Here is a 14,440-nt window from a genome sequence, read left to right on the forward strand (position 1 = left end):
CTATTTGTTCATTCATTTGACCCTCGAAAGCAAAGTTATAAATTACTACAGGTGAAGCAGGTTATGGGCCAAAAGTTCAAAGATCTAGATTAGGACAGGTGAAGATGAGCTAAAAGCCCAAATGAATAATTTAGGACAAGTGCAGGTGGACCAAAAGCGCAATTAAATTAGGATAGGGATTTGGACTTACGAGCGTAAGTCTTATAATTCTCCCCTGGGCTTACGAGCGTAAGTCTTATAATTCTCCCCTTTCCCTTTTCATGCAATTTGATATTAGCTTTCTTAGAACTAGTTAAATTCCCCATTAAGTTGCCCAAAAATTGATTTTGCGCAAACGCTTTCTTAATCAATTTATTTTCAAAAACCAACTTCTTTTCTCCAAGTTAGTCAAAGAATTATTTTCAAATAGTCCGAATAACCGCAAGTTAGCAGATACTCTTGATGTCTTAACAACCTTCCAAGAGTATTAATAGGAATCGCTTACTCAGAATCTTCAAACTTAAATGATTTTTCTGTTTTGGATTGTTTATGTAATTTCAAAGATTTTCTTGATTTTCCTAAATAAATTAAGTGGTGATTCTATTCATGAGTTTAAAAACCTTTTTGAAAGTATTTGAACTTGTGAAAAACTTGAAAGTCATTTCTCTGCAAAACAGACTGGACAACAAAAAATTATTTAGAGGTAGGTATTTTAGAACACTTCTATGATAACAAAAGGATGCTAGCATCTTGCAAACACGACAACCAAACAAAGACATAGCTAAGCCACCAACATCTAACTGATTCACACAGTTTGCTGAATATATTTGACAGCTAAAACAAACTATATAAGTACGTTAATGAACTTTGCGATTAAGGAAATACAATCAGCCAACACATTTAAACATGTTGATATATATATATAAATAAAAGAGACAGGGGAAGAAGTTTTACTAAATCTGAAGGACATTAACAAATGATGTAATTTATATCTCTATGTTTCAAAAGGATCAAGATTGTGTAAGAAGGGAGGGGTTACGTTTAGATTTATTAAAATGATAATCCGAACTATAAACGAGTTGACAGATTTATTTAAGGATTCACCAAAATAGATAATTTGTGAAACCAGAATCTTCTTATACTGAATCATTTACATTTTATACTATTAAATGATTCGAACCCATATTATCAACCAACCATGTACTCACATATTCACATATAAGCTACCCATATGGCAACAAACTAGATAAGATGAGCAATAAACAAGGCAAGACGGTACATTCTTAGTCATAGAAAGAAGAAAAAAACTGCTCAAACTAATTAAGAACTACCTTCGGAGTGAACTCAAGATTCTCTAATCATTTCAATAATGAAGCCAACACTCTTATGAAATAGAACAAAAATAAACCCTTCCAAAACTTAAGGCTTGACAACCTATTTTCACTCTAAGTTAGAAGTTAAAATCACGTTTAACTAAAGAGTTATCCGCTATCCTAAAAAAGCACCAACGTCTTGTCATATTCAAGTGTTCAAGCAAAAGAAGTTACAACTTTCCATGACGGACAACCAAGAATATATAAAGTTTTAAGCTATTCAAAATATTTTTCGGACAAAATTAATGCTGCCAGGACCTTATGAACACTCAAACTAAACAAGAACACATCTAAGTCACTATTGCGACCATAGACATACATAGTACACCATTACCAAATAAAAATAACGACCAAACTTACAATAAAACGACCTCAAACAGTCCGCAGGATATGAATCAGACAAACTCACGGCTTTGTGGTGTTTGTTTCAGGCTTGTTCAAGATTGCGAAGAGTCTAAAAGCATACTACCAAATATGTGTAAAATCGAACAATGCAAAAGAAACTGTTTCTGGTTCACGTTTCAAGAGAATGAAACAAAACACTCAATTCAAAAAACTCAAACTTCATAAGTTTTGTTTAAGCTAGATTACAACTTACGAACACTTTGCAAACTAACTGCCTAACGTGAACAAAATCGAGCGTCCACACATCACTTTACTTCATATTCATATCCACAATCAATAAACCAAACCCAAACGATAAAAGAATAGCAAAAACTAAATACAATATAATTAGACAGGATAGAATTTACTTTGTGTGGGGCAGCCAACTAGGGATTTTCGTCAGAGATTCAACTCGAACTTGTTTCAGGCAGTGAACCTAAACCACGAGTTGATGAATGATTTTTCCACCAACTTCGAGTACGAGCGATGAAAAGCCATGAGAGTTGGGAGGAATAATAATCAGAAACTATAAAATAGAGCAATAACACTTAGGGAGTGAAATAGTATGAGACTCAAAATTCCTCAACTTTCTAACACTTGCACCCTCTTCAGAGTGGTGAAAAGGAGCCCCATTTATGGGCAAAATTAGAACGGCTTTTTGGAGAAGCCTTGAGAATTCAAAATTTGAATTAGAAAAAGTGACATTCCGATGAAGGAAAATCACCTTTTTTAAATGGGATTTGAAAGAATGAGACTTGGTTGGAAATTTGATATATATGGCTTGAGTTCTTCAAGAAAGACAAGCTCTTTGTCCACCAAATTAAAAGAAGAGTTGTCCAAAGACCATTGAACCTCCTCGTCCCACACTTTTCAGAGGTTTACAGTGGACGATGGAGCTCTTACACAGCTTTGAGGTTTCCATGAAAACCGAACGTGACAGGATGTAAAGCTGGTAGTGATGGAGATGGACAACTATGGCAGTGATCTCAGCGGTTATCCACCGAATATAAGGTAGTAAAGGCATGGATTTGTGGGTTCTTCATTGATGGAGAACGGCTGGTCATTCTTGGTTCATCTCGTTTGGTTGAGAATGGACAGGTAAAAGAGGATTAGGAGTTTAGTTGGGGAATTAGGAACTAGGTCGGGTCGGGGTTATTTTGGGTTAGGGCCAATTGGTTGTTGGGTTGGACAGGGTTGTTTTTGGGCTAGTTTTATTAGATTTTAAAGGCTGAAATTAATTAATGCAATTGGACCAATCAAAAAAGTTAATTAATCTAATTCTTCCAAACTAACTTCACTTGACTAACTTAACAATGCTTATTTTATTCAATTAATTGTCTCAAAAGCGTACGTATATATACATATACACACACGCACACACACATATATATACACGCATGCACGATTTTAAACATGTACATATATTATATTTAAAATACGTTTGGTTATAATTCAAAATTAAATAAATAAAAATAAAATAGAGTGAATCTGGAAAAAAGTATAATAATATAGCAAGGATTATATTAATATGCTAAATATATATTTATTTATTCATTTTTTTTCGAGCAAATTGATAATGCGTGATATTAGTATTTTAATAGTAAAGATAAGAGAAAAAAATATCATTTTTAAACTGTTAAAAGTTAAAAATAAGAAAAACATATTGGGAAAATATTCAACAATCCTGAGCATCGAGAAATTAATTTGAAGAAAAAGGAGAGAGCTCAAATTAAGTGTCAACAGTCACGCTATAAAAATCATAATCTACACACCATTAGGAGTAAAACGAGATTCATATTGCTATATTAAATGACGGGTCAAATTTCTGGTGAAGAACAGACCGCAAGGACCGCAAATGGAAACCAAAATTGAACCCGTCATGGGGTCCCTTAAGGAAAAATGAATTTGTGCTCAAAAGTTGAGCACAAACGGAATACAAATCGAATCTCAAATCAACCCTCAAAATTTAGAAATTCAAAGCCCTTATTTCTAAGAATTTACCATGAATTTGGATGGAAATCAAACGAAAAATCAATGGGAAATAATCAAAAAAAGTTAGGATACCTTAGCTTAACTCATTTGGATGATTCCCATTTTTTCCTCTCTTTGAGATCTCAACTTGGTATAAAAATAGTGGAAAAAGTGATAAAAAATCGGGTGGAAGAAGAGCGTTAAATAGTGACAGGTATCGTGATCGCGACAGGGTTGTCGTGTTCACAACTCTTATTGTTGAGTTCGTGATCTAGCAGAGAAAGGTGAATGTTGCATACATGACTTCTGGCTATTGCATTCGCGATTACTGACCAAATAGCCAGTATCACTTTTGCGACATAATGTCACGAGTGAGATGATCGCGAAAGTGATCAAATCATCGCGATTGCGGTCGCACCAGATTTTGCTAAGTCCAAAATTGTAATGCCCTGAGAGTACACCCTGGACGTCACACGGTGCTTACAGCCCCGAAAGACTACAAGTTAACCCATGCTACTACTTGCTGTGAACATTGAATAAAATAAAAGAGAATGTATGCGGAACTCAACTAAAAATGCCATAAGGTTTTAAATGCAAAAAAAATAATATTGAATCAAAATACTAAAAACAATGCTGAAACACTGTCAATAACATTTATTAATGGAATAACTGACTAAAATTATCTGAAAGCCTCTAACTGACTGACTACAGAGTTGATGGGACAGATCCCCAACTAACTTTGACTGACTACTGAACCAATCTAAAATAAACATAAACGATCCTCAGAATATGAGGACTCACCACTGCTTCTGCTGCTGCTACTGGTGCACTGGGATATCTAGGTGCGGTCGGGAACCTGAGAGTCCAAACCTATGATATGAGACATCATAGCACAAGAAACGAGTATGCGGTCAGTACTTTGAATATTGGTATGCTAAATAAGGTTAGGCTGATATGCATGCCTCATAAGTATGAATAATAACTGATTGGATAAGAGCATGAGATAACTGATGTATAGTATGCGAGGAAGCTATAAAATCTGATAAGGCACAACCAAGTTTATGACATGATATTGGGGTAGTCTGTAAACTGAAATACAGAAATACTGATACCGAGCAACTAATAACTATATGCCATATTTAAGAAAAGCCTGAAAACTAACCTCTGAACTGAATGTTGGACTGAGACTATTGGAGGTATCACATAACCGACATGCCCCAATCTAAGCTAACTGGGGTCCAACCTGTAACCCCATTTGGGAAGGTGCTAGTACCGTGCCATGGGTACTAACAATGGTTGTGGAGTCAGTCTTAATCTGGCGGGTGACCCCTAAGATCAGTCCTAAACTGGCGGGTAATCCTTGAGAGTGGCAGTCCTAAACTGGCGGGTGACATCTCATAACCTACGATGGCTACGTAGTTCTGAAACTTAGGGATTGATTTTAAGGACCCAGTCTTAGTTGACGGATGAGCCCTCATCCCTAGGTTCTCTCGGTGCTAAATCCTACTCCCAACTGAACTGACACTGATTACGGGACTAAACTAAGCTTAACTGACCAAGGAACTAATCATGATAACTACTAAATGATACTGCTAATGGTTTATCTAAAACCATTTTAAAACTATTTAAACATCTAAGTTTTTGGGTATTCATAACCCTCAGGACTCGATAACATTAACAATAAGAACACTATTCATAACCCTCAGGACTCGATAACATTAACAATAAGAACACATGAGAGCATTTGAAACTATAATAAGTAAGCATTACTCTAAAATCATTACTTAGGCATTTCATCAAACACTTGAGGGTCATGAATTAAATCATGGGAATAGTTTTAAACAAGTAGTAGTAGCATGATTTTTGATACTAAATCACCAATTAAGGCTTAAATCAACGAACAACACCATTCAAACGTGTAGGATTTAATAACAACAACAATTTCATGTAAACATGATATAAAATTCAAAATTCATGAAAGTTCATGACAATAATTCATAAAAATATGTAAAGATCATACTTTTAAACTTGAACTTGGGTTCTTGGACTCCATGGGTAAAAAGGGCCCATGGATGAACATTTAACATACCTTAGTAGATGATTTCTTGAAGATTGCTTGAACTTAGTAGCTTGGAATCTTGATTTATCGAGAAAGAAAATTGAATTTGTTCTTGGTAAAGGGGAGGGTTTTTACGTGAGTTGATTTGCAGAAGATGGGCAAATAATACCCCATTTGAGTTATAAATCGTGTTTGGACGGATGGGGATAAGGAAAAAGGACTAAACTTCCACTTGGACTCTTTTTCCCATGTAAATAATACTCGTGGTATGACCCCCAGAAACGTGGAATGGACCTCGCGTTGCATCTCCCAAAAACGAGAAATGGACCTCACATCACGAGCCTATCGCGAGACCTTACTGCCTCACACGAAAAATGACATACCTTTTCACTCGGGTATTAGATTAAGGCAAAATTGATATCGCTGTCAAGCTAATTCGATTATCCATAATTTGGAGGGTCTTAATCTGCCAAATTCTTTATATACAAAAAGTAATACTCATTCAAAGATGACCCTTATAGAATCAAATACCAAACTTTGGATGAATCAAAGGCTCTCAGCTCAACTTTGTTCTAAGTGATTCTTATGAACATTTTTACCTAGAAATTACTTCATACACTAGGATAAAGATCATGACACAAGTATTCAAAATAAATTCATGGGATTAGAGTCACCACACGTAAGAGCGACGCTTCAAAGTCTAGCCCAAAAATATGGGGTGTTACATTATCTCCCCCTTGTTAACATTCATCCTCGAATGAGACTGGTTAGACTGAGAGTACTGTACGAAGGTAACTAATATCATATTTTGAACATGCATGACTTGGAATATGACTGCATGATTGAGTCTAAGCATTATACATAAACTGAACTGATTTCGTGAATACATGCAATGACATGAGAATGGTTATAAGGCTGAGATAGAAACGAGAGAGTCAACTTATAAGTAAATAGATCTGGTTTCATAAAGAAAAGATAAGAGATTTACAACATGGAAACTTGGGGGTATTACAACATCTCCCCTCCCTCTGGATAGTTCATCCCCGAATGATACTGACTTGGCTGAAATACTAAGAAAAGACTGAGATAATGCATGGGATACTTATGGACTGAATCATGATTGAATATCTAGAGTCAAAAAATGAGGCCTGAAGAATAGAGTATCAATGATATGAATTCATCAAAGAAATCAAATATGAGGATATACATGACATAATCTGAATTTTGCAGATCATTAGGAGTGTAGCATGAGTTATGGGAACTGAGAATACCATAAAACATGATTACATGAGTCATGAGCTGCATGACCTGAGTTTGGAGTTCATAAATTCATGGAATATGATTTAGACTGCTGGGTGAACTAAAACTCTTAATACTAGGAACTGGAAGCGTACATGATTTTTTATAAAGTGCCTGAATACGAGCCATGACCATAGGATTGACATGTAAAGCATTAGTAGATATCGTGATGACTGAAAAACCTTGCACTGAGATAAGAATGGGTTGGACATCTTCCTTCCCTACTGATGTTTTACAATACACTAGCATTACTACTAGAATCTGAGAGCCTGACTTGGTTACTTGTTCTATCATCTCCCCCTTAGCTTAAAAACATCATTCTAAGTATGGGAACCACTAAATCAATATCTCTAAACTGAACTGCCACCACTTTTTGCTAGAATCTGAAGTATAATACCATGCATAACTGGTAACCTCACCCTGAATGACTATGCCTAATAATGTAAAACTTGTAGTTGGTATTTTTTTCTGAGATACAACTCTGAGCCCTCTATAGCCCCAACAATCATCATGTAACAACTTAAAATTGACTAACTGAGAATTTTCAACTCCTCTTTCTATTAGCTCAACCTTCAAAGATTCAAACTTAGATTCTAACACATAACATGGATATCCCCAAATCTTTACTAATCATACTACTTTCATCATAGCCTACAAACATCGCATCTACAACATATGTTTTGAATCGACAAACCTAAATTCTTGCATACATTGCTTCAAGCCTACTGATTCACCTTTCATACAACTAGCCCCAATAAATATAATCTACTCAAATTAAGATAACATTATCCCAACTCTACTACTGTTTCCAAAGTCCTGGTTTCATGCTTCTAATTATAGATCATATGCTATAATAGGATTCTAAGAAGGAATCTGAAAACACGTCTAACTCCTAAGAATTGAGGTACTGCCTCTTCATTCAATGACTGGTTCATTGGAAAACTGAAACTGAATGACTCTATTTCTAAAATCAACTGAAGTGGTTTGCTGGGATACTGTAATCAGGCAATTTCTATATACCCATCTAGCTATGATATATTTACCCGGTAAACACTGAGAAGGGTTCTACTAATGTTTCGAGTTTGGCGCTAAAGACGACAGCTATATGGGGGGTTACAAGAGAAAGTGAAGCTTCGGGGTTTAGTAAAACATACACAAGAGTATGAAAGGCTTGTAATGTGCCCATAACTACATTAGGAGAACTTTCCTAATCATATTGGGACTGAAGTACATAAAGTCTATTTTGACGTTGACCACTAATGGCACTAGAAGTGGTGCCCTACTGAGTCGGGAATTCGGATGAAACTGGAAGGTGGTTGGACTGACTCTGTTGGCGCAAATCCTTTCCCCTCTGAGGCATTACTCTACACTCTCGCATTTTATGGCCTAGCTTACCACGTCTAAAACATACATCACTGCCAACTCTACATACACCTAGTTGATTTTTACCATATTCTCCGCAAAGCGGATAGGTACAACCACTGCTCACACAACCCAAGGTTTTAGAGCCTGGAGCCCCATCCCGACTATTACTCCTAAACTATGGTACTGGCACACTGATGAAGATAGAACTGAGCTGAACACTTCTAGCTGAACTGAGAACGGTTACCACCCTCTGACTGAGAAAAATTAAAACTACCTATCCTAGCCCTCTTACTCTCTCTTTCTTTCTCTTTAACCTTCTCTTCCTCGATCTACTGAGCATGGACCATAAGTATAGACAAGTCTATTTCCTTAATCAATATTGCACTCCTATACTCTTTGACCATACTATCAGACATACCAGACACAAACTTGCTCATCCTAGACCTGCAATCAGCCACCACATGAGAAGCATACTTAGCTAGCTGAGTAAACTTAAGCGAATACTCCTTCACACTCATACTTCCCTACTTCAAATTAATGAACTCCAGCACCTTAGCTTTCCTCAACTCCAAAGAAAAGAATCTATCTAAAAAGGTTGTAGCAAACTCCTCCTATTCAATAGGCCCTATATTTGCGCTCCTGTCTCTCTTCTACTGCTTATACCAAGTGTGAGCTACATCCTGCAACTGGTAATGTAAGACCCCGCAAAAGTCCTAGTCATTTCAGTCCTATATAGTATGCCAAAAGAGGTCCCAGACTTAGAAAATTTTAGCTAAGTGTTAACACTTAGTCTTATTTTTGGCATCGATACTTCAATGGCATCATTTACGATCTTTCTGGCCTTAAATTATCGATTTTTAAATTTGATTCATGATCAGGGATGTCAATAGGTTATATTAGGTGAGTTTCTGAAATTTTGGACATTGTTTGAGTTGTGTTTGGATGTACAAAATAGCAAGCCAAAGTGATCTTGACGCGTTGCGTTGGATATCACATTGACACCATCAATGCGACGCATTGGTGATCGCATCGATCCCATCAATGTGATGCGGCGCCAATCACGTCACTGGGTACAATTAATGTATTAAGTTACGGGTTGGTGAGGGCAAAGGGGTCATTTTCCAGCCATCTTGACCCACCTATATAACGAAATTAAGGATCCAAAGGGGAAAATATACTCATCTTTTCACAAAATACTCTCACACTACAAAAAAAACCGCATTTAGCAACAGACTAAAAACGTTGCTAATAAACATATATCTGTTGCTATATCAATATAGAGATGGATCAACGATGGAATATGTGTCATTGCTATTTTGTGCGTTGCTAACCATTTAGCAATGAAAAAAATAAAATCTATTGCCAATTTTGCAACGTCATAGAGACGACCAATATCCGTTGCCATTTTGTAGCAACGAATATATTAGTTGTTATATTTATAAATGTCGTTACTAATTTCATATTGTATTTCGTCATTTTGATTATTTGTTGACCAAATATTTCATTGCTAGTCCGTCGGTAAAAATTTTGTTATTTAGTCCCCAATTTTTTAAAATTCTTAAAATATCCAACATTCATATAAAAAAACTCACATATATAGATAGCAAAATCTAAACATCCACAATACCAAACATAGCAACGTCTAAACACATAATTGTGTCCAACACATTCATAGTACCAAACATCAACCAACTATCCTTAAAACAACCCACATCATCCATAATACGAAAGATAGCAAAAGCTAAACACAATTCATGAGAAGCTGAAGATGATTTCTTTCCATAAGAAACACAAAGAGTTTGCCTGTAGTAGCCTTTTGCTTCAGATCCAAGACCAAATACTCTTCGCTTCTTTTCTCCTCCAGCAGCTTGGTAATATACTTCAAATTAATCAATATCAAATTCTGATAATATTTTTTCTCATAATATATCTTCAAATCTTTCCTGTAATAGAGAAAGTGAAATTATAATGGATTGTATTTAAAAATGATTAGATGCCAAAAATTACTTTAAACTAAAAAAATAAGAATTAAGTAAACTACTACATTAAGATTTAGTCTTACATGGACGATTTGGGAACGTTCATCATGACCATGTGTGTATGCAATCACATGGGAGAGAACATTCAGCATTTCAAGGGGGTGTAAAATTTCACATACAGACAATAATCCTTGTGTTAGTCAAACTCTGTTTACATAATAAAAGTGTATTCAAGAAATAATATATTTAAATATCTATAGCTAATTACAGAAGTTTAAAAGTTGTAGTTCATGTTTTACTAGGACAGTTGAAACCAAATGAAATTGTTGATACTTGAATGATCGTATGCACTCCAAAATTGTAATAGCTGACCACTACTTAAATAAAAGAAATAAGCAAGTTGAGATAATCATTGTAAAGTGTGAAATTTCATCAGTAGGATAGATAATTACAGAGGATTCAAATAGACAACCTCAACTAGCCCAAGATTAGAGTTGATCGATTGACTGATTTCATATATGAATTGATAATTCAACCCACACTACAACAACTTTACTCTATAAGATATACTCGCCACCATTGACGGATGAGATCCTAATCGTTCTATCTCTTTAACCAATGAACCCAAAAGTTCACAGTTTTGACCATTATTAACTTATCTCAAATAGCTAACATTTATGTTTTCTTGATTTTGTCATAAAAAATATGAGAAAGCTTGACTGAAAGCTGAAATTTGTAGAGACGCACAAAGGCCAAAACTAGGGAGGAGAAGGGATATAACACTTGGTAGATAAACATATTTTTTTCTTAGGGAGGGATGATGCATGAATGTGTAAGATTGTAACAGCATGGCGCCATTTCAAATCTTATGGATATTTGCAATAGTTTAGCTCAGAACAGCTGACATAACATTTATCGGGAGATAGATAAGATCATTAAATGAACAGATATTAAGTGGTAATTTTGTTGATTAACACAATTTCAAAAAAAAACAAAAAATGTCACTGTGCAGGCAGCAAGATATAGACATGTATTCACCTGGTAAATCCGGCTTAAGGTCTACTGTTAATTGCACTGCAGTGAGAGAATCATCCTCGCCTCTCGTAGCCAGCACAGTTCTAGAGTCCCCAATATTACCAATAACAAGATTTTTACCCTGCCAAAAAACAAAATAAAAGTGTTCATATTTAGAATAAAATGGTAGAAAAACTAGCTAGCTTCAACTTGCTGAATATGTCGACGAACCTGTTTAACCAGGGTTACAACTGTTGTTCCACTACAGAAGCAATCGATATTCGTATAGCTTCTGAGTTCTCTATCCATAACCTTATAAGCCTTCAGAAATGACTCCTTCAATGTTTGAAATACCTCTAGGTGTTTTTCAGTTTCTTCAACATCAATGGAGAGTCTCGACTCCTTAACAGCGATGAGGAAAGCATCCTCAGGATATAGGATACTCCCCGTGTTGAGACTGTGCTCTCTTATAACATCTTCACTTTTCTCTTAGAACATCCTTGGGAAAGCACCCACACTTTATATTTCTTTTCGAGGCTATTATTTCTAGCTTGAACCCGTGACCTACTAGTCACATAGCAACAACTTTACCAGTTACTCCAAGGCTCCCCTTCCCAACCATGAAAAGGGGAAGGATGATAAATGGAATGATCAGGAGCCCATCCTATATACATGTCCAATAACAATTACATATCCCAACAGAAAACCTTTTCTATCCCGTCAAGAAGTAGTGACATAAATTAACTATCGAGAAAGAGTATTTAGTAGCCAAGTATCTCATAATATTGCATTGCATTCGTAATTGATCTTCTTCCACAAATATACACATACAACATAGACGCCAGAAAATAAAGTATTTGTTCAACTTCCAAATGGTTTTTCATGTAACTGTGTACTTATCCATGATAGGAACGAGAAGTAGCTAGCCATAATATAAGTATCTATAAAGAGTATGCAAAAGCCAATCCTCTCATAACATCATTCGTCGTTAAAATTCTTCCACAAATATACACTTGCAACATAAAAGTCAAAAACTAAAGCATTTGTCCAACTTACAAACAACATTTCCAATTTACTGAATTTGCTAATATGAGGTCATTCCTATCCTCCATTCATTTGCAATGAAATAAAGCAAATATAATGCAGTGAAGTTTCATAGCTATATAAAAAAAGTGCTAAAAAATTACTTGATGGGGTCAAAGAAAGATTTTCTGTTTAACAGATCCAAACACGACTTTTTCGGGAGCAACTTAGAGAAGATAATGCCAAACACTTACAAAATTAGAAAGCTGTAGATTATAAAAGAGTATATGACTAACACTTGAGATATCCCACTGACCAACGCAGGAATCCTTGCAATCAGCACATCCTTAGAGAAGTAGTTCTTATGTACTCTCAGCAAATATCAACACATGAACAACTTGATGGTAGTCTCCATCTCTACGACCACCCCTCTGGGTTTAGAGAAGCAAATTTTTTCTCTAGTTTTTACAAATCTAGACTTTTAATCATATTAATAATACTCAATTACTAGAAATAAGCCAAAACAAAGTCTGCAGATATTTTTTAAATTCAAAATAAGAAATCCAAGCAGATATGGAAATTTTCTTATACTACACTGAGACAACTAAGCGAGAAAATATGGTACATGCTATTGTCTACCGATTAACCATAAAGACATATAATATCAATAGTGGTAAGGAAAACCTAAGTGAAAGAGCTCAAACAACTCTAAACCTATCATTTACAAATGATTTTTAACATAGAAATTAAGAAATTGAAAGAGGAAAAACAACTCACATTACGAGATTTAGAATCGTAACTCTAATTTAGATTCAAAATTGAGCGATTGACTCCTTTTTCGATTGATATTGAGCGATTCCCTTTTCTCAATTGAGAGAAAAGGGAAAGGAGAGTTTGTTTTTAGAGAGAGGCGGATGATACTATGCTTTGGGAACAAAGTAAAATAAAAGACTTTGTTCTAATATTTATTTGGTAGGGTGATAGATTCAGCGCTAATTATTTATTAAAAAAATAACTAATATATTTTTTAAAAGTGGTAAAATAATTTCAGTGACAATAATTTCGTTGCTATTTTCGTTTCCACCATGTCAAAAATAATTCTCACCTTTTATGTTGCTAATTTTGTCACCAAAATAAAGGCGCCAATATTTACCGCCAAAATATAGCAACAAATTTTATTTTCTGTCGCTAATCTGTCACTAATTAGGTGACTAATTTTAATTTCATTTATTTAGCGACAAAAGTTCTATTTTGTTGCAATTCCGTCATTAATTAGATACAAAAATGTTCTTGTTGCTATAAATCCATTGCTAAACACGGTTTTTTTTTTTGTAGTGTCAAGAACAAGCCCTAGTTTCATTAAGTTCAAGTCCAAGTTTCAAGAAATCCCCAACAATCTTCACAAAATCAACAATCAAGGTATGTTAGTTGTTCATCCTTGGGTCTCCTTCCTTCCTCCCTTGGAGTTTAAGAAACCTTTTCAAAAAAAAAAAAACTTGAATTATGATTTCCATGTTATGAATGAATCATGCCCAGGTTTGAGTTGTTGTATGAATTTCAAGATGAGGTCTTTTAAGGGTTCCATGAAATTACATTAGCATATGAGTTGAATTATGAATCTTTCATGTTAAAACCCTTAAATTTGCAAGTTTAAGTTGTAGTCATGATGCTTATGTGTTGTTCATTATCATGGGCATTAATTATGCTCCCCAAGTGTTTGATAGAATGTTCATGTAAATTGAATAGTGAAATCATGACATGTTAGCATGTGTTCTCAATCATGTACAAGTCCATGACCTCCAAGTGTTTGACAAAATGACTAAATGAATGAATTGTGAACAATTGACTATTGCTATGCTTTCAAAATTTGCTATGTTTTTATCTATTATGCTATCGAGTCCTAGGAGTATTTATTACCTGAAATCTAGCTGTTTACTTAGTTGCAGTAGTTATACAATAGTCCTAAAAAAGGTCAAGAATAGTAGTACTCAGTC

At 35.0% G+C, this 14,440-nt stretch overlaps 1 protein-coding gene across 1 annotated transcript; it reads right to left on the reverse strand.

The window, feature by feature from the left end:
* Positions 1–10,040: 10,040 nt before the first annotated feature.
* LOC124896224 (probable protein phosphatase 2C 18) lies at positions 10,041–11,732 on the reverse strand. The gene is made up of 3 exons (XM_047407755.1): positions 11,655–11,732; positions 11,448–11,565; positions 10,041–10,309 (listed from the first exon to the last, which is right to left on the reverse strand). Exons 1-3 carry the CDS (start codon positions 11,730–11,732, stop codon positions 10,041–10,043), a joined length of 465 nt encoding a protein of 154 aa, XP_047263711.1.
* Positions 11,733–14,440: the final 2,708 nt, after the last annotated feature.

This window comes from Capsicum annuum, chromosome 2, assembly GCF_002878395.1.
Source record: "Capsicum annuum cultivar UCD-10X-F1 chromosome 2, UCD10Xv1.1, whole genome shotgun sequence".
Taxonomy (NCBI): domain Eukaryota; kingdom Viridiplantae; phylum Streptophyta; class Magnoliopsida; order Solanales; family Solanaceae; genus Capsicum; species Capsicum annuum.